The sequence below is a fragment of the Salmo salar genome, chromosome 10, assembly GCF_965601325.2.
Source record: "Salmo salar chromosome 10, fSalSal1, whole genome shotgun sequence".
NCBI classification, from domain to species: Eukaryota; Metazoa; Chordata; class Actinopteri; order Salmoniformes; family Salmonidae; genus Salmo; species Salmo salar.
The window spans coordinates 30266644-30291818 of record NC_138300.1 but is presented as its reverse complement, the minus strand read 5'-3'; the positions used below and the strand labels follow the sequence as shown (position 1 = coordinate 30291818).

The window sequence follows — 25175 nt, the reverse complement described above, 5'->3', positions numbered from 1 at the left end:
ACCCAATTGTGTATATATAGGCCTCACCACAGTTGGCAATATTAGGACTTTCGTTGTGGGCTTTCAAAATGAAAGCCCGCAGTAAAACGCTATGCGTATGATACGAATCAATATTTGTTTACAATTTTGCATTGTGCATCATTTTATGTTTTTATTGTCACATACACCGGATAGGTGCAGTGAAATGTGTTCTTTTACAGGGTCAGCCATAATGTGTGCATTATAGTCATAGTGCATTGTGATACAAAAATATAACCACATATGGGGAAAATATAAACTCAAGAGTGTTCTTACTTTTTATAAGATCAAGAATATTATTATTTGGAGAACATTGAGAAATGGTTGGAGTCTAAGTATATGAATGTAATGAACATTAAAATATTTAAAATAGAAAAATAGAAATCACTATTTGGAAGGATGCCGTTTTGAAATGTATTGACTAACTGTATTTATGTTGTATTGCGCAAATTTGGACTGTAGAAAATAAAATAGATTGTGTGTTTCTTCCTTTACAACTGGGACGATGTGGTGCGAATCGGTGCTGCTACGTCGACAGGAGAGCCACAGAGCTGTAAACCGATTTCTCGAGCTTCGCAGAGAAGGATGTAGCTGGGCAGGAAGCGGACAGTACAGGACACTCACTAGACATACTTCGTAGCTGTCAGAATATAGCTCAGTGTGTCAGTCACATCAGAAATATTACTTCACGTCATGGGAGAGATAATATTTGGTCATATAATCACACAGCCTGGATGTTTTGTGTAACGGACACAAGAAGACGTCCCTGTAAAAGGAATTATTTATGGTTTGGGAAGGTTTTATGGGAGTAGCTTGCTAGCAACTTTGCTGGCTCGTCGGAGGACATTTTGCAAGGATGCTACGGTGGATAAGGCAACAGCTGGTAAGTGAGCTTCTTTGCTAACTAGCTATATTTGCTAGCAAGTGTAACGTTACTTTGCTATTGAGAAAGATGTCGATGCACATAAAACAATATGATGTGGTTGTTTTTGAAGAGTTAAACATCCAACCAGAACTGGCTGCCTGTAGCTAAGTTCGCTTAGTAGATAACCTTAGTTAGCAAGTTAGCTAGCTTGTTTGTTTACCAAACATTGGCGTGGCTAGCAGCGAACTAGTAGTACGTACATGAAGCCAGCCAGGCCCACTTATAAATTCTACTCAAACTTATTTTGGCTGGCAAGTTTGTTAGCTGGTGTGCCTGATGATCTAGCTAGTAGTAGCTAAGCTGTTTTGACAGTAATAGTTATGCTAAAAACTAACCAGCCAGCTACTGTAGCGAACTATATATTGGACATTGGACAGTTTAGCCACAGATATGTAACGAGTCGTTATCAATGGTTAACTTGCTACCAACTAACTAACTAGGAAGCCATTCATTTTAGCCGCTACATTGAAAAGCCAGACAAGCAGGTATGTTTATAAGTAGCCCAGCATTGCCGTTGTATCACGTAGTTTGCCTAAATCTTAGCCTCAACGCCTAGCTACCTAATTGTCTACAGCAGCATTAGCTAACTAAATCAGATTCTAGAAGGCTACGGCTAGTTAGAACATCTACTATTTTCTCTCAATGAATCAGGGTGAAGATCCAATTCAAGATTCATTTAAATCAGTTCTGGAGATGAATTGAAATGTGTATTAATGTGGCACTAACTGAGTCTTCATTTAGCATTTTTCAGTTAATTCATTGAATTTCAATTAACTTCCTGAATTGACCCTAAACTTAATTGTTAAATACATAGCTAGTGTACAGAAACAATCAAAACCAACTCTCCCCTTTTTGTCATGAATAATGAATGAATGCTTTTTTAGTTGTGGTGCAGAACCAAAAAAAAATGCCCGCTTGATGACCTAGCCCTAGTATGGACTAACATATACTAACATACTGTCTGCCACCTGCAGTAAGTGGAATTCAGCCAACTGCTTAGCCTACAGTTCTTAATGAATACAGAATTTGAGAAGATTATAATGCAAGTGACTGCGCAGTGACCTTGATCTCATGTGAAAGTTTGCTTTCAGGAAAAACAAGCAGCTGATGGGAGTAGATATGAGTGATTTCATTGATATAATAGTGTTTCCCAACTCCGGTCCTTTAGAACTTCCAACAGTACACATTTTTCTGTAGCCCTGGACCAACATACCTCATTCAACTCATCAAGGGTTTGATGACTAGTTGAACCAAATGTGCTTGTCCAAGGTTACAGTAAAAATGTATACTATTGGGTTTACTCGAGGACCAGGGTTTGGAAACACAGATTTAATACACCACTGAACATTGTTTTTCATAGAATGGACTGAATGTTATCATAGAATGCGCAGGCTACACACAGTAACTGTCACTATCACCAACCAGCCTAATCCACTGTAAATCGGAATAATATGACATGAGGTCATTTTCTTGCTAAATGGGAACATGGCAGGGAATGCCCAGCCTGAGCTGACCTTTTGGCGCTATAGATTTGGATAGTACGGCCAGTGAGGGAGGGGGATGGCCAATCCTATCCCAGCTGCTGTCACCTGCACCACACTCAATCCCAGTCCTCACTTCATTAGCTTCACACTGATGGGGTGCCACTCACAGCTGTGCCGTCAGACTGAGCCCCAGGATGTGAAATACATTTCATAAGGCTGTTTTTCATCATGAGAGCCATCGACAAGTTAGGGTATATTGATGAGCAATGTTGGTGCAGAGAGCAAAAGTAGCCATTTCAATGTTATATTTTCCAGGACCTAGAAACCTACATTATATAATGACTACCTGGGGATACTACTGTGTGAGGGATTTGTTTTTATTTGAGAAAATATTTATATCATTGAGATTGTAACCTATGTCGGATTTGAAAGATGTTCAAATTTCAAATGCAGGAACCAATTATCCGCTTTGTTTTGGTGTCAACAGAAGTAAAACAGTCAGTAATGATGATAATGCTACCATAGGAGTGTCGGTTTACTGACTGCTCACTCAGAGCATCCTGAAATGGGCAAAGGAAACAGTATCTTACAACACTGTGTGAAACAATCTGTGGTTTACATACGTCTCAAGGCAGCCTTGAGCATTGCAGAGGGAGAGAAAGTGTGCAATTTGGCAAGTTGCCATTAGTTTTTAATGAGCTTCTTCATGTTGTGGTTTATTATTTTTAATTATTACAGCTCTTCATTCATTATCCCCTCCATGTAGCTGGGCTCTGGGTTTCCTTCATGCTGGTAGTTGCAGGCTTTGTTAGAACATGAATTAACTTGATATTTCTAGGCATAGGAGGGGCATGTCAGACCAGGTGACAAAATACATTTCATCGAAGTTGTAGCTTGTCACAGGTAGTAGGCAAACCTAACTATACTAAATATATTTTGTTTACCACTGTTTTGGTTACTACATGATTCTAAATGTGTTATTTCATAGTTTTGATGTCTTCACTATTATTCTACAATGTAGAAAATAGTAAAAAATATAGAAAAACCCTTGAATGAGTAGGTGTGTCCAAACTTAATTTTTTTTCTCAGAACAAGGAGTTACCGTATGCAATGAATTAGTAATTCCCTGGCCCAGACAGCCATATTGACACTTGTCTCTCAGAATACTGCTTAGTGGTCACACAATAATTTCCAGAAGCTCTCTCAACATGCCTGCTTGGTGAAAATATAACTCTGTGACATCGTCAGCTCACTCCCTCTAAAATTCCAGACAGCAGCACATACTGTATACATCACCAATGATAACAGATGTTTGCTCACCAAGGAGGACAAAGACTGTACTTTTAAATGTGCTTGGGGGTTAACAGCACAGGCAGATCATGAGATGAGAGCTTTTGCATGAGTGCAGTGAACATAGCCAAGATGGTGTGTGTGTAAGAGTGTTGTGCAAACACAAAAGCCCATTGAGGAGGGCGGGCTGTGACAGTAATTGAATACATGTGTTGCTGTCTGGCCTTAGTGACGTGGCCAACTCATTCTCACTACAGTGTAGGCGAGGAGTCAGTCAGCACCAGCCTATAGGCCCACTACTTATGAATATGATGCAATGGACAGAAAAACGGTATTTATTGTTATTACCCATCATGTGCCCCAGAGTAATTTACTCGTTTTTTTAACCTTTATTTAACTAGGCAAGTTAAATCTTATTCTTATTTACAATGACGGCCTAGGAACAGTGGGTTAACTGCCTTGTTCAGGGGCAGAACGACAGATTTTTACCTTGTTAGCTCGGTGATTCGATCTAGCAACCTTTCAGTTACTGGCCCAATGCTCTAACCACTAGGCTACCTGCTGCCCCTCTTGAACATTGTGTACAGAAATGTAATTTTAAGATAGTGCCAGCCTATAGCATTCTAGGATTAGAATTCTAGAGTTTTTCTTCTTTAGTTCCCTGCAATAAGGAAGTTATTGACCAGCCCACTAGAGAAGTGTCATTGACTTAAATAGGCTAATTTGGTTTAAAATATTTTGTTCAGTACAGTGCTTGGTCTCTGGCTGCAGGCTATATTCAGGCTATAATAATCTAGCCTAAGTGTTTTTCTGACAGATAATCAGGGTGCAAAATAGTGTTTGCAATCAATGTGTTAGGCTATTTTAAATATAGAGTAGGGTGTTTTCACATATCGTCCTCTTAAAATAACTGATCTCAGTCCTCTTTAAAGTGAACTATGTTCTCTTTGTATGCACACTGCCCTTGCCTTTGAATGAGGACTCAACTCTTTTGCCAGTTCACTTCACCTATTTTGTGGTCTGAGTCCTCTTTACATTCACATTGCTATATTTAGAAAGGAACCAAGATCTTTTTCCAACATTCACTCCATGCACTCTGGGTTTTTCCATCAGAATGTGTTATTGGAGAGCTAGATATACCTACTTACATTTAGGAAGATAATAGATTGCATTTAGTTAGATGAACTATCGCACCGCCATTTCCTGGTTGCTAAAATTCTAATAGTTTGCCTAATTTCAGTTTGTGACCAAGCAAGTATAGTGTAGATAATCATTGTACCATCTAAACCCCTGTGAAATATCTTCTCATAACCAAAAATATTGTATTATCAGCCTGGGAGTCATTGAAATATTGCACATAGAACAGATCTACCGCTTATACTTGTTTTCAATAAGAATGACAGATCGATAACTTTCATTTATATGTGAATTTGGTCGGGTCACCAAAAAAGTTATATAGTGCAGCTTTAAAAGATGATCCATAATAATTGTAATCAGAAGATACTATTAACATGTAAATATTGTTAACAGAATAAATAGCAGATTAACTGTAGATTAAATAATACTGTAATTGAAAATTGTACACCCAATGTAGGCTACTGCCCCTTTAAGAGCTAGAATATATTTTGTACCCTATGTTGTGATTCTCACCAAGTATGTTGGTGTCTTCTCACACTATTCAAACCCCACAATTGACTAAACAGCTTATGAAGCTCTCTTAGCTTATACATCACATGTTGCAAACAAATATTCTGAATTAAAAAACATATTTTGGGAATTTCTGTGCATCCTTGACAATTGCTAATCAATAGGCCTACCCAAAAACAGCACACCCTTTTTTTCCAGGAAACTGCACATCTTCTCTCTCTTGTGGCACCAATGTGAGAGTGTTTTAAGCAGGGGAACAGTGTTGCAGTAGTCTAGTGTGTGGTATGGGAAGAATGACAATTGAACCTGGGGAGCTTTGTGTTCACATTGCTCTAAAAAAGGAAACCGGACCACGGAATTCAAGCAAACCAAACTCAGACCACCACTTGATGGTCTCAGTTTGGTTAGCTTCAGAGGCTCTTTTTTTGACTGGTCTGAGTTCCTTTAGTGTTCACACTGCACAAAAAATAAAGCGAACCGCACTAAGTTCACAAAGATTTTCTGAAAGGGACAAAGTGTGAACACACTAACTATTGAAAAACATTATATAATTTTTCTGACTAGTCTCTAGAGAAAAGTTGCCCATATTGGTTCTGAGTGAGTAGTAGAAGTTTGACATGTTCCTTACCCCCTCCTCTCTCTCTCCAGGGCTTTGACCCTCCCCATCAAAGTGACACCAGAACGGTTTACATTGCAAACCGCTTTCCTCAACATGGCCATTATGTCCCTCAGCGGTTTGCAGACAACAGAATCATATCATCCAAGGTAAGACAGTGGTGTTGAACCCCTAGGTTTTGTGTCAAGAGCAACAACAAATATTCAAGTTACGCAACCATTTTATTTCAGTGTCAAACAACTCACACTTTGATGTTCCTGTTCTCTCCTCCGCTTCCGGCCCCCGCTCCCCTCTTTAGTACACCGTTTGGAATTTTGTTCCCAAAAACCTGTTTGAACAGTTCAGAAGAATAGCCAATTTTTATTTTCTCATCATATTCCTGGTTCAGGTAAGGGCTTGCCTCAGCACCCAGTCTACCATATTTATAACTGTTACTGCCCTAAATACAATACTATTACTAAATATTGTGCTAAAAATAATTGCTGTGTGATCTTGAGCATACTGTGCCCGGAGGTCCCTAACAGCTAACCTTCGGTATTCATCAGGCTACTCTTAGAAGCCACACTTTGCTTTCTGTGGCCGCCATTGTGTCCAATTCTAAATTTGTTGTTTCGTTATACTTAGTACAATATTCATGAAGCATTTTCTGCAATAAGAATGGCTTCAGCTTACGAATGGCCAGTGTGATTTTAGGTTAAATTAGGAAGTTATACTATTGCCAACTGTTGTCTCCTTTGACAAAATATCTTTATTTTGCAGCTAATGATAGACACCCCCACTTCCCCTGTCACCAGCGGACTTCCTCTGTTCTTTGTCATCACAGTAACTGCCATCAAACAGGTGAGAGCAGCAACAGGTTTAATTCCTCTTTTCTTATCAACAGTAGATCCAAGAAATTGAATGTGGTCACTTATCAAACATACTGTACTTTTTCTGGATGTCAGAATGTCTAGATGGTTAAATCTCATCCCTTCCTCCATCACTCAGGGCTATGAGGACTGGCTGAGGCACAAGGCGGACAACGAGGTGAACGGGGCGCCTGTGTTTGTGGTGCGCAGTGGCAGTCTTGTGCAGACCCGCTCAAAGAACATCCGAGTGAGTCACCGTGGTGTCATAATGAGTCCTGCCTTGAACAGCACACCATCCTAACACTTAGCATACCCTACACCCACATTTCAGATAAACGGCTACATTTCATGTAACTCCCACTTTTGGCTGGTGCTTTGTACCACTGTGTTAAAGATTTGTCAGAAAGCCAGGAATGTAAAATCAATGTACCACCCACAGTCTCAGGCGTTACATTCTTTGTTTAAATGTTGGTACTCACTATTCCGTGTGAAATGTCTTCACCGGGTAGTTATTGAATAAGAGGATTTGTTCCCAGTTAAAAAATGTTAGAGGTAGCTAGCCAATGTTTAAATATCAGTACTCTTCATTCATGTACTGTAATAATTCACAAGGTAAATTAAATCATACATTAAAGATGGAATCCGCAGTATGGGAAACACCACACCCCACCACCATTTTTGTTGCCGAGCTGAGGAGCGTTGCGCAGCATGGTAAAAATAATTGCAGTACATATTGTGCTCTTGTATCGCACGGGCAATGATGTCCGAGGGGAAAAAACTGTTTGTTTGCAGTAACTTCTTTGTTGTAATATCGCAAACAGACGTGGCAGTTTCACCATTAAGGATTCTAGCTTTAAACTGCCAGAAGAATACGTGTATTCAAGTGCTATTTTAGTTTGTTTTTCTTTCACAGTTCTGCAGATGCAATGTAGCAGTTTTCACATGGGGAAATGTTTGCTCTTTTTAAACCAGTGCATGATGGTATTCACTATTGAACTAGACTGTCCAGTCTTCAGAAAATATTGGATTCTGAGGTCGTGGATATCATGGGAGAGTTTTGCTCGTCATTCATCTGTTGTGACATGTCTGTCTGTGCTGTCTGTTCAGGTGGGGGACATAGTCCGGGTGGCCAAAGATGAGACGTTCCCAGTGGACCTGGTCCTCTTATCATCAGACCGAGCTGAGGGGACATGTCACATCACCACCACCAGCCTGGACGGAGAGACTAATCTAAAGGTTGGGCTTTTAATCTTCCGTCCCCACTCTCGCTTTCTTTCTCTCTCTGAACCCTAAATGAATTAGCTTTCCCCCCCTTTCACAAGGGAAAACTTTTATTTAATTTCCATGATAGTACTTGTGCAGTCTGAGACGTCTCATGTTTTTGCCAGAGGCAATATATCTAATTATCTGCTTCTAATCAAAATGCTTATGCCATATAACAGTTTATTTATTTATCAATTATTTTTTTATTTTGTGAAATATATTTTTTGTCCGTTTTTTCTTGTGCAATCTTAGTGTGCAGCCTCTCTGTCATCAGCCTTCAGTTCCAGCTACTTGTATTTTATGGCTGTTTGCACTAATGACATTAGAATGCAATGGGGGATGGAATCGCTTTCTCACTGAGGGGGTTTTGGCACCAGATTGGATTTTGCCTCTCAAGCAGTCAGAGTGATTCAGTTAAATTATAAATGTAAACCTAACAAGCCTCGTGGCCTCTTTAACCTGTTCACCAGTAGACAAAGGCTGGCGCTGTGGCACTGTAAGGCTGCATTCCTTTCTAAATCATTATAATGTACACTGCTATTTCTTTGCTTTTAAGGCTTACTGTCTCACTGTAAAAAGTATACTTATATTCTATAAAAGTGATATATTTGTCCCTCCTTGATTGTATCCCTACGCTCTCTGTGGTCCTGTAGACTCACTACTCTGTGCCGGAGACGTTGGTATCTCAGTCGGTGTCCAGGCTGGAGGCCCTACATGCTGTGCTGGAGTGTCAGCAGCCAGATGCAGATCTGTATAGGTAAGGTACAGTCACCCTGCGCTCACTCGCCAGTCAGAACGCGGAGCTCTTCTTTCACTGGCCCCGGAACTGAACAGGACTGTTTATTATTTCTCACATTCACATTTCTACTGGCCCCGGAACTGAACAGGACTGTTTATTATTTCTCACATTCACATTTCTACTGGCCCCGGAACTGAACAGGACTGTTTATTATTTCTCACATTCACATTTCTACTGGCCCCGGAACTGAACAGGACTGTTTATTATTTCTCACATTCACATTTCTACTGGCCGGAATGGAGGTATTTTTTTAGGGTTGAATGACAGGACTGTTGGTGTTGCAGTTACTCTGTTACTCTCCCCACTCAGCAGAAATGCTTCTACTTTCAGGTTTGTCGGGCGAATAACTGTAACACAACAAGGAGAAGAGATTGTAAGGTGAGATTCTAGTTTTTATCTGGGTTGCATGGATGGAATGGCACAAATTGTTTCTATTTGCTGTTGGGGGGGGGGGAAAGTTATTTTGTTGTATCGTTCACCATTTGTCTCTGCCTCATTAGACCCCTTGGACCAGAAAACCTACTGCTTCGAGGAGCAAGATTAAAAAATACCAAAGAAATTTTTGGTAAGTGGCTTCTGGCTCTCAATGTTGCCATCCATATTGTTGTCTGTCCTCAGTTATCCTCTGTTGAACTCAGTTGCCCAGTTGGTTGTTGTCTATGCAGGGTTCAGTAGAGTTCCACTCTTGATTTGCAGGTGTGGCAGTTTACACTGGGATGGAGTCCAAGATGGCCCTGAACTACAAGTGCAAATCCCAGAAGCGCTCTGCAGTGGAGAAGTGCGTATTAGGACATTCTGCACCTCTACAACAACTCTGAACACTTCTGAGTTTCCTCTTCTCAGGTTTCAGGTTCATCTCTATGTACATCAGACTGTGTGTATCTGTGCTGTTTTTCCCTCAGGTCCATGAACACCTTTCTGCTCATATACCTGGGCATCCTGCTGTTTGAGGCGATCCTCAGCACCATCCTGAAGTACGCCTGGCAGGCTGAGAACAAATGGGACGAGCCCTTCTACAACCAGAAGACAGAGCAGGAGAGAAACAGCAGCCAGGTCAGTCACTGTCTGAGACTTTATTCACGCTGATACGTCTTGGTCTAAAACAGAGGATCTTAGATGTCATAGGATTCTTGGATACTTATTTGCAAATAGTTTGTGGTTTTGGGGATAATGTGGTGAAGGAGGTGGGAAGATGTATTACATTTTTAATATCTCTTGGTGTGGCTTCCCACACAGTAGCAGTGGGTATGACTCAACGTATTGTGACAGGATATAAGAGAAAGTGCCTCTCACCCTGACAGTCCATACGAAAGGTGCTCTCCTAAAACCTCTGTTCGCTTTCCAATGAGGTCTCAAGCCATTTTTCGTGTGTCCCTCTACCACCCACTTCCTTGTTGACAGATCCTGAAGTTCATCTCTGATTTCCTGGCATTTCTGGTCCTCTACAACTTCATCATCCCCATCTCGCTCTACGTCACTGTGGAGATGCAGAAGTTCTTGGGCTCGTTTTTCATTGGCTGGGACTTGGACCTCTATCACGAGGAGAGCGACCAGATGGCTCAGGTCAACACATCCGATCTGAACGAGGAGCTGGGACAGGTACGGGCACCAAGCACTTCGCTGTAGGTCTCAACGTCATAGCTGAGTTAGTTTGTAATGATCAGCCTCTGTTTATTTCTGTTCTAGGTAGAATACGTATTTACGGATAAAACCGGCACCCTGACGGAGAACGAGATGCTGTTCCGTGAATGTTCAATCAACGGTATCAAATATCAGGAAATCAATGGAAAGCTTATACCTGAGGGAATGACGGATGACTCGCCTGACCGATCTGTGCCTCCTCTGGTAAACACCATTAAAACCTCACATATTGCCCAAGTGACTTGTGACAGTATTTATCCATTCACTGTCTGTCCATTCATGAAATATACAGTTTATGTCTGCATTTCTACCCATGTGTTATACTTGTGTTCATTGACTGTCCTCATGGCTTTGGACCGTCAGTGGTTTGATGACTCTAGGTACTGTACTCATGTCTGTCTGTTTGTCTCTCTGTCTGTCACTTCTCAGAGTCGGGAGGAGTTGCTGTTCTTAAAGGCAGTGTCGCTGTGTCACACAGTGCAGATCAGCTATGAGCAGCCAGGCGACGGCCTGGGGGATCCCTTCTCCCACGCAAACGGCTTCTCCTCCCAGATGGAGTACTATGCCTCCTCGCCGGACGAGAAAGCACTGGTGGAAGCCACGAAAAGGTACCCAGGAGGATAGCTGTCATGATGTGCTGTTCAACCCATTTGTACTGTTGTTGGTGAATAAAATTAATATCTATAGATATATGACCAGTGCTGGTCTCCCAGGTCTTTTTGGACATACAAGCACTCAGACAAATGAACATTTATTGAGACAAATGGTTTTCAATGTTCAGCACATTCCAGACCCAGCTGACCATGCATTACAGTTAGGGTCATTTATGGGCAACAGTCTACATGTTAGTATTTATGGTTAGAAATGTCACATGATCACATTTAATTGCAGGATGGGGGTAATCTTCATTGGTAGCCACGGAGAAACTATGGAAATAAAAACATTTGGAAAGCCAGAAAAGTAAGTATAATTTTGTTTGATTGAAGAGTCCATGGCATTTTATGTAGATGATGAACCTGTACTGTGCATAACAAGTGATGTAATGCCTGTAATTCCCTTGTCCCACAGGTTTAAACTGCTCCATGTACTAGAGTTTGATGCAAACAGAAGGAGAATGAGTGTCATATTACAGACACCCACAGGTACAGTGATTTCTCTCCATATTAGACTTGAATGGCTCATTCATAAACGTTGTATTAGCATTTCATTACATGAGGTCCTCTGTAGCTCAGTTGGTAGAACATGACTCTTGCAACGTCAGGATAGTGGGTTTGATTACCGGGACCACCCATACGCAAAAAAATGTATGCACTTATGATTGTAAGTCACTTTGGAATAAAAGCATCTGCTAAAATGGCATGTAATTAGATAGATGTTACCCACCTTTTGATTTAGTCCTGTAATGTCAATTTCCCTGTATTTCATATCAGGCCAAGACTGATTATGACAACTCATTTGCAATATATTTGGTCTATTGCTGTAGGGGAAAAAGTACTATTTACAAAGGGAGCGGAGTCCGCTATTCTTCCTTTTACTACAAGTGGAGAAATCAACAAAACAAGAGTACATGTAGATGAATTTGCCTTGGTGAGTATACCACATCAAATCATATTAGACTAGGAACTATTTCCAGCCCTTATGTGCAGCAGATTTTTGCTATGCTGAATGCTATCTTTTATTATCTGTACTGAAGAGCGCACCAGTGCTGCTGGGACACTTCCTGTCTGAAATGAACACATGGGTACTTGGATGCTCACGCACACATGGACACCCTCACATACCACATTTTCATTCCACAAGATTGGAGATACATTTCACACTTCTCTGAAAAAAGTCCCCACATTTTTCCATGCGTGGGCTCTCGATGGCATATTTAATAATAAAAAATAAAAATAAAATAATATTGCAGTGTAAAGATGACTTTTGGTTCTTTTCCCCCAGACTCCCCCATCAAAATCAATAAATCTTGCATCTTAACGGTCAATTTATCCAGACATCAGGATCTACTGAGAGATTGTTTTTGATTTGTGACTGGCAGGTGTGTGGTTATTTGATATAGAGCCAGTCCCTGACAGCTTCTCATTTCTTTCTCTTTTCCCTCTTTCTTCCCCCTCTCCAGAAGGGCCTGCGGACATTGGTGGTGGCCTGCAGACACTTCAGTGTGGAGGAGTATGAGGAGGTGGACCAGCGGCTCCACAAGGCTCGCACGGCCCTGCAGCAGAGAGAGGAGAGGCTGGCCGAAGTCTTTAGCTTCATAGAGAAGGACCTGGAGCTGCTGGGAGCCACTGGGGTGGAAGACAAGTATGTCAACAACACTGTGGTGTATGTCTGGTCATGGGTTAGCTCATTGTGAAACCAAGCAATGTTATCTGAAAGGGTTGGGCTATTTGAACAATCGATCAGTAGAGTTTAACATATACAGTGCCTTCAGAATGTATTCACACCTCTTGACTTATTCCCTATTTTGTTGTTACAGCCTGAATTCAAAATGGATTAAATCAATTTTTTTCTCATCCATCTACACACAATACCCCATAATGACAAAATGAAAACATGTTTTTCGATTTTTGAAATGCAGAAATATCTATTTTTACATAAGTATTCACACCCCTGAGTCAATACATGTTAGAATCACCTTTGCCAGTGATTACAGCTGTGAGTCTTTCTGGTTAAGTCTCTAAGGGCTTTGCACACCTGAGGCATCATTTATCAATATTGTGTAGAAACTTCTAAAATACTACTTTCGAACGGAATTTAGAATGTTCGTATGCGTAGAAAAAGTAATTCGTACACCAGTACGAGAGAACCATTGATATAAATACCAATTGTTCTTAACCTCAGTGCTCATGCAGGACTTTGGCTATTTGCATTTCTAAACGTCCCTAATTAACCAATAATAGTCAGAATCATCCCTTTAAAGCCTGTGTGTAATATACAACGCTGTACCATGAAATACATTGCAAGCAAAAAAAGCTACGAAAAAAATATGAACTTCTCCGAGACTGAAATAGAAGTGCTAGTGTCAGTGTACTTGAAATAAGTAGGCAACACTCACCAATGAGCCATCCATCCTCAACAGCTCCCTCCTGTAGGCTTATAGGCCAACATTGCTGTTCTAAAGAATGAACGAGTCGTGCGTCTCTAAAAACGCGCTCTCTGTGAAATGCAGCGTGTGCCAAATCTTCCAACAGAGCAAAATTAGCCTCTCATTCGATTTCACATTATCTGTCTTTTATAGTATTTCAACAATGCTTTTACTTTCACACGTGCCTCCTAATTTAACTAATTACTGTACTTTATATGGATTATTATCGTAACAAATGCACTGATGAGGTCAAATGATATGCCTGTCAAGATATGCTGCATGAATTCACAAATGAAATACAATGGAATCGAAAAATGGTTTAACATGGCACTAGAGGCACATCACTTCCTCCTCTGCTCCTTTTCCACAGATTGTTTACCTTAACAGATCATTGTGACTCATCACCTCCGTGCAGCAGGAGCCTCCCTGGGCAGGGGGCTTAGTCCTCCTGAGCCTAATGCACTTAGCCAATCAAACATGACTCATGCCTTTCTGCATGCAGCCCTGCAATGTGTCATACATCAGTCACCTAGTGTGCTGCTGAGCATAAAGGCATTGCATGCATGCTGCTGGAATGAGATGGTGCTCTGAATTTTGGGATCTAGGCTCTGTTAAGACTGGTTAGAGGCATGTCTTTAGAAAGGATCGGGATCCAACATTCAAGCTCGTTTTATGTGATTGTGTTGTTGAGGGGCCTGTCAAAATAAATGTGATTGGGCGTACGCATGCTCCAATAATGTAACAAAGGCTCAACTGCCACCTGCATCTGGGTTGGTTTTGAGTGCATCTTAAGGCTTCTGGTGTAGCTCCCTGTCAGTCACACATGCTGAACAGTGGCCATGGAGACACTGAAAATCAAATCACAGTTTATTTGTCACTTGCGCCCAAAACAACAGGTGTAGACTTGGGGCTCCCAAGTGGCGCAGTGGTCTAAGACATTGCATCTCAGTGCTAAAGGCGTCACTACAGATAACCTGGTTCGAATCCAGACTATATCACAACTGGCCGTGATTGGGAGTCCTATAGGGCGGTGCGTAATTGGCCCAGCGTTGTCCGAGTTTGGCCGGTGTAGGCTGTCATTGTAAATAAGAATTTGTTCTTAACTGACTTGCCTAGTTAAATAAAAAAAATAGACCTTACCGTACTTACAAGCCCTTAACCATCAATGCAGTTCAAGAAATGATTTACTAAATAAACTAAAGTAATAAAATAATAAGTAACACAATAAAATAACAATAACGAGGCTATATACAGGGGGTACCGGTACCAAGTTAATGTTCGGGGGTACAGGTTAGTCAAGGTAATTTGTAGGTAGGGGTAAAGTGACTATGTATAGATAATAAACAGCAAGTAGCAGCAGTGTAAATAATCCAGTGGCCATTTGATTAATTGTTCAGCAATGTTATGGCTTGGGGGTAGAAATTGTTACGGAGCCTTTTGGACCTAGACTTGGCGCTCCGGTACCGTTTGTCATGTGGTAGCAAAGAGAACAGTATGACATGGGTGACTGGAGTCTTTGACAATTTTTGGGGCCTTCCTCTGATACCACCTAGTATATAGGTCCTGGATGGCAGGAAGCTTGGCCCCAGTGATGTACTGGGCAGTACACAGTACCCTCTGTAGTGACCTTAGTCGGATGCTGAGCAGTTGCCATACCAGGCATTGATGCAACCAGTCAGGATGCTCTCGGTGGTGCAGCTGTAGAACCTTTTGAGGATCCGGGGACCCATGCCAAATCTTTTCAGTCTCCTGAGGGGGAAAGGTGTTGGCCGTCCCTCTTTACGACTGTCTTGGTGTGTTTGTACCATGATAGTTTGTTGGTGGTGAGGACACCAAGGAACTTGAAACTCTTGACCCGCTCCACTACAGCCCCGTCGATGTGAATGGGGGCATGTTTGGCCCTCCTTTTCATGTAGTCCACGATCAGCTCCTTTGTCTTGCTTACGCTGAGGGAGAAGTTGTTGTCCTGGCACCACACTGCCAGGTCTCTGACCTCCCTATAGGCTGTCTCATCATTGTTGGTGAAGCAGAGATCCAGGAGAGACTCTGTTGATGTTTGAGTGTGTGTGTGTGCTTGCTCTGTAGTGAGACCCAGACAGACCACACCATCTGCCTGTTACGCAGCCCAGTCTCCTCTTTCTTTCTCTCTCCTCTAATTAATTCCCCCTCCGGCGAACAAGGTGCTTATAGAACTTCTCGCTCAGAGAATGCTGCTCTGCTCACCCCCAAAAAAGGAACGAGCCTCTACATTATTGAGGATATGTTCAATCTTAAGCACCCTTTCTTTAGCCTCTTAATCAGTCTGGCTTTTACCACCTAACTTTAACATTTCTATCGCAACATCATCTCTATTCATACTGCAGTGCCGCTTTTGAACAACATGCTTAATAGGGCTGTAACGATACCAGTATCGTAGACGTGGATAGTATCGACTATTCACCTCTACGCTGATTACTACATTTCTTACATGGAATGCCTCAGCTAGGGCTGTGACGATACCAGTATAGCAATATTTTTTTCCATGGCAAAAATTAAAACACAAAGCAAACGCTTTGGTCCTTTAAAAACCTGCCGTATGTATCATAGTGTATGCTATAGCTTGGGAAATAAATAAATAAATGTGACTCTGGATGAATTGTTTCCAACATTAGGGCTGAATATTCAAATAAAATGTTATTGGTTGCATACACATTTTGCAGATCTTATCGTGGGTGTAGCAAAATGCTTACACTACCGTTCAAAAGTTTGGGGTCACTTAGAAATGTCCTTGTTTTTGAAAGAAAAGCAAAAAAAATGTGTCCATTAAAATAACATCAAATTTATCAGAAATACAGTGTAGACATTTTTTTATGTTGTAAATGACTATTATAGCTGGAAACGGCAGATTTTTTTTTTTTTTTAATGTAATACCTACATAGGCGTACAGAGGCCCATTATCAGCGACCATCACTCGTGTTCCAATGGCATGTTGTGTTAGCTAATCCAAGTTTATCATTTTAAAAGGCTAATTGATCATTAGAAAACCCTTTTGCAGTTATGTTAGCACAGCTGAAAACGGTTGTTCTGATTAAAGAAGCAATAAAAGTGGCCTTTTTTTAGACTAGTTGTATCTGGAGCATCAGCATTTGTGTATTCGATTACAGGCTCAAAATGGCCAGAAACAAAGCACTTTCTTCTGAAACTTGTCAGTCTATTCTTGTTCTGAGAAATGAAGGCTTTTCCATGCGAGAAATTGCCAAGAAACTGAAGATCTCGAACCACGATGTGTACTACTCCCTTCACAGAACAGCGGAAACTGGCTCTAGCGAAACACCAGTCTCAACGTGAAGTGAAGAGGCGACTCCGGGATGCTGGCCTTCTAGGCAGAGTTGCAAAGAAAAAGCCATATCTCAGACTGGCCAATAAAAGATTAAGATGGGCAGAAGAACACAGACACAGTACAGAGGAACTCTGCCTAGAAGGCCAACATCCCGGAGTCGCCTCTTCACTGTTGACGTTGAGACAGGTGTTTCGCGGGTACTATTTAATGAAGCTGCCAGTTGAGGATTTGTGAGGCCTCTGTTTCTCAAACTAGTCACTCTAATTTACTTGTCCTCTTGCTCAGTTGTGCACCGGAGCCTCCCACTCCTTTCTATTCTGGTTAGGGCCAGTTTGCGCTGTTCTGTGAAGGGAGTAGTACACAGCGTTGTACGAGATCTTCAGTTTCTTGGCAATTTCTCGCATGGAACAGTTTTCAGCTGTGCTAACATAATTGCAAAAGGGTTTTCTAATGATCAATTAGCCTTATAACTTCTTATGGGCAGGTGGGATGGTAGCGTCCCACCTGGCCAACATCCGGTGAAATTGCAGAGCACGAAATTCAAAAATGTAACATTCTTGAAAATATGTTATACATCCAAATAGTGTAACTTCTTGTTAATCCAGCCGCTGTGTCAGATTTCAAAAAGGCTTTACGGCAAAAGCAAACCACGCGATTATCTGAGGACAGCGCCCCGCATACAAACACATGAAAATCATATTTCAACCAGGCAGGTGCGCCACAAAAGTCAGAAATAGCGATATAATTAATGCCTTACCTTTGAAGATCTTCTGTTGGCACTCCAAAATGTCCCAGAAACATCACAAATGGTCCTTTTGTTTGATAATGTTCTTCTTTATGTCCCCAAAAATGTCAATTTTATTTGCCGCGTTTGATTCAGAAATACACCGGTTTCAACTCGCCCAACATGCCTACAAAGTATCTAATAAGTTACCTGTAAACTTGGTCCAAACATTTCAAACAACGTTCCTAATTCAACCTCGGGTATCCTAAAACGTAAATAATCGATCAAATTTAAGATGGAATAAACTGATTCTAATACCGGATAAAAACAACATGAAGCACGCTCCAGTTCACACGCACCAAAACAGTAGAGTCCACCTGGAGTGACACTTACAATGTATAGGACAACTACTTCATTTCTCAAAAGAAAAAAATCAAACAATTTCTAAAGACTGTTGACATTTAGTGGAAGCCATAGGAACTGCAACAAGGTTCCAAATAATAAGGGTATCTCATAGAAAACAATTGGAAAACGGCGTTCCCGTTCTGTTAGCTTGTGTGGCCTACCACTTCGCGGTTGAGCTGTTGTTGCTCCTAGACGTTTTCACTTCACAATAACAGCACTTACAGTTGACCGGGTCAGCTCTAGCAGGGCAGAAATTTAACGAACTGACTTTTTGGAAAGGTATCATCTTATGACGTTGCCATGTTGAAAGTCATTGAGCTCTTCAGTACGGGCCATTCTACTGCCAATGTTTGTCTATGGAGATTGCATGGCTGTGTGCTTGATTTTATACACCTATCAGCAACTGGTGTGGCTGAAATGGCCAAATCCACTAATTTGAAGGGGTGTGTACATACACGTTTACTTCAGGAGGATGGTCTCTCAACACACTCCAATGGATTATGGATGTGTGCAAATTTGCTACAGCAGCATTGAGGCTAATCAGACAGGTTATGTTAATTGTGCAATTATAAGCTGTAAGTTGTTTGCCACCTGTGGTGAAAGGATGAAAATTGAGGTAGGTAGAAAAAGAAACAAACTCTGTTACTTGTACTGCAATCAGTGCGCGTACACTCACAGAAACCCTCCCTACTGTTTAACGTAAATGAACCACTTCTGGTTCTACCTTTTTCGGTCTTTATATGGCAGAGAGGCTAACGTGCTGTGACTGGTGTTATGTCTGTGTCCCCAGGCTGCAGGAGAAGGTCCAGGAGACCATTGAGGCGCTGCGCCTGGCCGGGATCAAGGTGTGGGTGCTGACCGGGGACAAGCACGAGACGGCGGTCAGTGTCAGCCTCTCCTGCGGCCACTTCCACCGCACCATGAACATCCTGGAGCTGGTGCAGCAGAAGTCTGACAACGAGTGTGCCGAGCAGCTCCGACAACTGGCAAGGAGGTAGGACACTTTTACTCTACCACCATGTTTCCCCATGCTCTTTACGTCACTCACTATGTCTGTGATCCATGTTGTGTCCTGGGTTGACTTGTCCACATGCCCTCATCAGCAGGTTGATGTATTCAGGGTAATCTACAAGTCTGGGTGCAATAAATAAGTATAGAAGTCAGAGATTAATGTCATATTTAGTGTTAAGGTCAGTGCTCCAATGTAGAGAATCACTGTGTAGTGTGAACAGGTCAGAATGTTGTCAGAGCAGCTCTGGAACCTTCTGTTCTGTATCACCACTGATAGTCCTTTTTTCAATGGTCCTTGGCTTATTAATGGTGAAGGAGGAGTCTCGGTGCAGGTCCCCTGGGGAGAGATTATCATTAGGCATGTGCTGCAGGTGACTCAGTTTGGAAAGCGGAGAAGAGTTGCCATAGCACTTTAACTGAATTTTTTTGTAGAGGTAGTCACGACACGAATCCTCCCACATATCACCCGTGCTGGGTGACAAATGATGGATATGGTTATGAGAAATCAAGACCATTTAATGTTTTTATTAAATTCCATTTAAAATAGGTTGATTATGTTCGGAAATGATGCATAACCCTCCCAGTGATGGCCCATTTGTGAGATGCACTGTAGTGCGTGTGTACACCCTGTGTTGTGAGGACCTCCATGCTAAGGCTGTATAGTTATACTTGCTCTCCTCTGTGTGTGTGTGTGTGTGTGTGTAGGATCAAAGAGGACCATGTGATCCAACATGGCCTGGTGGTGGACGGGGCCAGCCTGTCTCTGGCACTGCGGGGGCACGAGAAGCTCTTCATGGAGGTGTGCAAGAACTGCTCTGCCGTGCTGTGCTGCCGGATGGCGCCCCTGCAGAAGGCCAAGGCAAGTTCCCTTACTGTCACTGCTTCACGTCACTACCAGCCTATTAGGGGTCTCCTTTATGAATGGAGCCAGAAAACAGCGCTATTTGGATTTTTCTCATGCTCTGTCAAGAATTAAGAACAAATGTCTAAAGATGATTGTCTACTAACAGGCTACAACTTATATCCTAGTAGAATTAACATACTGTATGATTAAAACAGTGCACTCTTACAACTAACTCACAACCAGTGTTGGGGAACGTTACTTTTAAAAATAACTCGTTACTTTACAACGTCACTGCCATTTAAAAGTAACTTGCAACGTTACTTGCTATGGAAAGTAACTAATTAGTCGTTACATTTCTATTGCGGAACCAAAAACAGAAAACCCTCTGAAGACGTGTTGATCATTCTTATGCCCAGTAGAGGTAACGTTAGCACGCTACGTCTGTATCACTCTGTGCTATACCAACTCATGTAACAATGACAGACGCAATATCTCCTTTACAATACTTAAGTACATATGTAAAAGGAGAGCTCAAATAGCAAACAATTACAACTGGCTACCAATCTGTTGTACCTGATACGAACTGGGTAATATGTAAAACTAGGCCTATACGACTACATTGTGAACTTTTAGTGCCCTTTTAATGTAAGCTAGCTAGCTAGCTACATCATATCAAGCCTGTTGTCTGGTTTGCTTGGTTATCTAGCTAATAGCCAATGCCATGGCAAGGAAGGTAGGAATTAAGCTAGCCTTTTATGCTAGCGATGACGCTAACAGTTTAGATAGCTTGCTAATGTTTAGCTAGATAAATATATGGATCGCAGTCTGGCTTGCCCTGGCAGGTGTGTGGGGTAATGTTAGTTACAGCATGGTGAATTATATTCAACATCTTGCTAGCTAGCAACATTAGCGAAGCCAGCTGCACAGTCACATATTGGCTACCTAGCAACGTGACATTTCTAATTTCTGGAGGAGGTGGAAACTCTATTCGAACTAGCCCACCAAGGCCAACCCGGATTCACTTCAAAGTGCCAATGGAAACAGGTCTTTAGTGCCCTTTCCTTTATGTTTATGGCGAAGACGGAGCTGGAGAAATGTCAATTCTTAATAACTGAGCTTAACTTGTTCACCTACATTGTTTGCTATTACCAGACAATAAACGGGCCACTCGCCTGAACCCGATGATCCGCGTGAATCCTGCAAGTAGCGCCAGTCAAGATTAGAGCGGTAACATCTGTCCTTTTCTTCTGCCAATTCAAAATAGTTCCACAATGTATTCTCCGGCATCTCGATAGCAGCCAGCTAACCAACACAATGTTCGTGCAGAACCAGGAAGAGTGAGAACCGGCATAAACAGCCTAGGGAGAGGGATTTTCATTTTTTATTTGCACCAACAAAGAAAAAGCTAAATAATATTGTTAGTAACAACTTACTTATTAGAAAAAGTAACTAAGTAACTGATTATTTAAATTGAAAAACTAACACTTGAGTTACTCATTACCACAAAAAGTAATCTGAGTACTCTAACCCGTTACCTTGTAAAGCATTACCCCCAACACTGCTCACAACAGTGCGCGCTCTTGCGGAGCACTCACAACAGTGCGCGCTCTTGCGGAGCACTCACAACAGTGCGCGCTCTTGCATGACATGCACAAATTGTCTTAGCTATTAATCTTCAGGAAGTTATTTCAGTTTTATCTTTTGGTTTCTCTGCTTTTTGTATTAGTGGTCAGTGCTGTGGAGAGTAGATTATCTGACCAGTGCTGTGATTTTTGTCTGCAGTGTTACATTAAAGGTTAATTGCTGTGGACTTGCTCCTGGTCTCATTTGGACTGCTTATTAATGAGTATTTTATGCTGCTTGGCAGGTGGTGAGATTGCTGAAAACATCTCCAGAGAAACCCATCACTTTAGCCATTGGGGATGGAGCCAATGATGTCAGCATGATTCAAGAAGCCCATGTTGGCATAGGTAAGTTCTCCACCCCATCAAATTACAATAGGGTCATTCCACCTCAAAAAGCACAAGAAAGAGGATTTCGATGCCCACCATCTCAGATTGTTCTAAAATCATTTCTGTTAACATTAGCATTCCCCCAAACTTATTTTGTTGAAATATAATTTGGTCTCTGACAAATTAAGCTGCACCCAAATTGGCCATTTTAATTCATAGGATTCATATAATATTCAATAAATATCGTACCAAGCATCTGATTTGGACCAAACTTTATTCTAACAATGAATTAGACATGAGGAATCCAAAGAAATGGTCGAAAGCCACCCACATCCCACACCAAATATCACCCCAACAAAGAGTATATAGTATGTTTCGGTTCTCTGACAAGTAGTATGGCGCTGTGGGTCAGAGCTTTGTTTTTTCATATTATGTGATGGGGATTTGTTTCTGTTCATAGAAATTAGTCATTGTAGTCGTTGGGTTTATGTCCCATCATACATCCTGATATTACCAGGTTCTGACCACTAGATGGTGCTGTTCCTGCTATTAGGTGATTTTTTTTTCTATTTTTTTTTTCTTTTTTTTTTTTTAAGAACCCCCCTTCCTTGTTAAAGGGATCGTACATCCAAATTACTGAATTACATTGTTGTTGTTTTTACCCTGTAAGCAGTCTATGGACCAGATATGACAGCAACTCATGCTTTGTCAAGGTAAACAGTGCATGTCAATGGTACCTATATTATCATTTGTGTGCTTTATGTCCAAATCATCATGTCCAAATTTAAAGTATCTAAAAATTGATTGTGTAACTCAATGATGTCACTTATAGATGATTCGGATATGAAGCGTGAAAATGCTAATATAGGTATCATTGACTTGCATTGGATTTGTTATACAAATGTTAAACATTTAGCATTTGAAGCAGTGGCCAGGTAAACAAAACCAAAGTGTGGGTTGCTCCCATACCTGGTCCATAGACTGCTTACGGGGTAAGAAAACCAATATGTAATTTGGATGAATGGTCCCTTTAACAATGGGGAGTTCTTTAAAAAAAAAAAAAAAACTAATAACAGGAGCAGCACCATCTAGTGGTCAGAACCTGGAAATATCAGGATGTAGGATGGGACATAAACCTTCAATGACACGTTTCTGTGCACAGGGAAAAAACAAATTCACTGAGAATACATTACATAGGATGAAGAAACAATACTCCGAGCCGTAGCTCCATACCACTTGTTAAACATTGAGAACTAATGGCTTTTGACCACTTATTTGGATTCCTCATGTCTTACTTATTAATAGAAAAATGTTTGGTCCAAATTGGATGTTAGATACTATAATGATTGAATATTATCTGAATCCTGTAAATTAAAATGGACAATTTGGGTGCAGTCAATTAGCTTAATTTCTCAGATCAAATTTTATTTCAACAAAATGTTTCCTGAATGCTTAGTTTCTGTAGTTAGAAACATAAGATATTTCAGAACAATCTGATATGGTGGGTGTCATGGCTTTCTGAAATTACATGGAATGTCCCAATAACCAATTACTCAATATTGTATTTTGTTTGTAGTTTCAGTACAAGGTGGTTAATAACAGACTTTTTCATTTTTTTCAGGAATTATGGGCAAGGAGGGAAGACAAGCAGTACAAAACAGTGACTATGCAATAGCAAGGTTTAAATTCCTTTCCAAATTGCTGCTTGTCCATGGCCACTTCTACTACATTAGAATAGCAACCCTTGTACAGTACTTTTTTTACAAGGTGAGTTTGATGCTTAAGGATGCTTTGCAGTGTCCTCTACAATGAAAACCAATACAGGAGCTAGATGTTATTGTCTCAGGTCTAAATCCCTTTTTGTCTTCTTTTAGAATGTGTGCTTTATTACGCCCCAGTTTTTATACCAGTTCTTCTGTCTGTTTTCACAACAAGTAAGTTTCTTTCAATGTCTCATTAGTTATATTTGTTCATTTTTTTGTGGTCCCTTATTACTGTTGCTTTGTAAGTGTTGTATCAGTGTAGCGTGTTCTGTGTGATAAACATCCCTGTTGTTCTGAAGGTACTACGTGTAGCTTTATCTCCACTGAGGGATCAACAACTCAAACTGTCCAGCTTTGGATCAACATACAGTATAAATTAGCCAAATGTCGTCCCTAGTTGATGCTGGATAAAGAACGGAAGTGATTTTCTTGGCTGGTATGTGTGCTGTGCTGTACATGGCCCGGGGTTATGTGGCAACCTTGTCCTACCTCGTTTTTGTGTCCCTGTTTCCCCAGACTCTGTATGACAGCGTCTACCTGACACTCTACAACATCTGTTTCACCTCCCTGCCCATACTGGTGTACAGCCTGTTTGAACAACTGGTCCATCCTCATGTGCTGCAGAGCAAGCCAGTGCTCTACAGGTAGGACATGGTGTTCTATTTGACTTTTTTTCCCCCCATACAGAATGAGGCTGTACCTCCATTAGATGCATTTACCTGAAAACACAACAAGCATTTGATAACAAACAGTACTATCCCTTTTTGTCCCTCCACACCAACAGAGACATCAGCAAGAACTCCCTCCTCTCCTTCAAGACCTTTTTGTACTGGACACTGCTGGGCTTCTGCCACGCATTTGTCTTCTTCTTTGGTTCCTACATCCTGATGGGGGAGGACACGTCTCTCAATGGGAATGGACAGGTGAGGGTAGCTGTACTGTACCATCTGCTCTACCTCTGGTAGTGGTCCGGTTGGGGGAGGGAGGGCCAGAGATCCACCTGGCTTGGCCTGACAGGGAACCTGACTTTGAACCTGATTGTGAATGTTCTGTGCAGATCTCTGGGAATATTGATTGGGTGTTTTACCAAGACAGTAATATGAAATATTGATATTTCAGTTTGTTAGGCAGTGTGATGGCAGTAAGTTCTAGATGGTTCCAGGAGGCTGCCTGTGTTGTTGTGGTTGTTCTATTCATGCTACAGCCCTCTTTCTCTCTCCATTCTGTCTCTATTTTGTCTGTCTGTGTCAGTCTTTCTACTAGAGCAGGGGTAGGAACGGACTCAATTTACTTTAAAATGACTAAAACCAAATTGAAACGGTGAAGGAATGATAAAGGACCTACATTCATACAGTTTCTTGTCCAGCTCACTAATAATCACCAAAAATGAAAGCTAGACAGTCAGGGAGCATTGACAATTCCCAAAAGAATGTATAGAGAACTATTTTTTTGCCAGTCTTGACGGCGAGGAAATATATAACATTTTCAGTGCGGCCCTCCGGACCTCGTTGAAGACCTACTGCAGCCCCCGGGGCAAAACG

At 41.4% G+C, this 25175-nt stretch overlaps 1 protein-coding gene across 5 annotated transcripts in view; it reads left to right on the top strand.

Moving 5' to 3' along the window:
• Window positions 1–507: 507 nt before the first annotated feature.
• LOC106613933 (phospholipid-transporting ATPase IF) overlaps window positions 508–25175 on the top strand; it is a 35404-nt gene continuing 10736 nt past the window's right edge. For 2 of the 5 annotated variants that reach the window (XM_014216771.3, XM_014216770.3), the window contains exons 1-25: window positions 508–901; window positions 6013–6129; window positions 6279–6368; window positions 6740–6820; window positions 6968–7075; window positions 7936–8064; window positions 8745–8848; window positions 9221–9268; window positions 9391–9455; window positions 9587–9668; window positions 9793–9943; window positions 10292–10489; window positions 10577–10735; window positions 10961–11139; window positions 11423–11491; window positions 11600–11673; window positions 12015–12118; window positions 12651–12832; window positions 18855–19058; window positions 19781–19934; window positions 21787–21889; window positions 23493–23638; window positions 23746–23805; window positions 24151–24278; window positions 24419–24557. In XM_014216771.3, the coding sequence (XP_014072246.1) occupies window positions 875–901; window positions 6013–6129; window positions 6279–6368; window positions 6740–6820; window positions 6968–7075; window positions 7936–8064; window positions 8745–8848; window positions 9221–9268; window positions 9391–9455; window positions 9587–9668; window positions 9793–9943; window positions 10292–10489; window positions 10577–10735; window positions 10961–11139; window positions 11423–11491; window positions 11600–11673; window positions 12015–12118; window positions 12651–12832; window positions 18855–19058; window positions 19781–19934; window positions 21787–21889; window positions 23493–23638; window positions 23746–23805; window positions 24151–24278; window positions 24419–24557 (2901 nt within the window). In that variant the 5' untranslated portion in view covers window positions 508–874. The remainder of the gene's footprint in view (window positions 902–6012; window positions 6130–6278; window positions 6369–6739; window positions 6821–6967; window positions 7076–7935; window positions 8065–8744; window positions 8849–9220; window positions 9269–9390; window positions 9456–9586; window positions 9669–9792; window positions 9944–10291; window positions 10490–10576; window positions 10736–10960; window positions 11140–11422; window positions 11492–11599; window positions 11674–12014; window positions 12119–12650; window positions 12833–18854; window positions 19059–19780; window positions 19935–21786; window positions 21890–23492; window positions 23639–23745; window positions 23806–24150; window positions 24279–24418; window positions 24558–25175) is intronic. The other 3 variants (XM_014216772.3, XM_014216769.3, XM_014216767.3) reach the window with 2 other exon arrangements.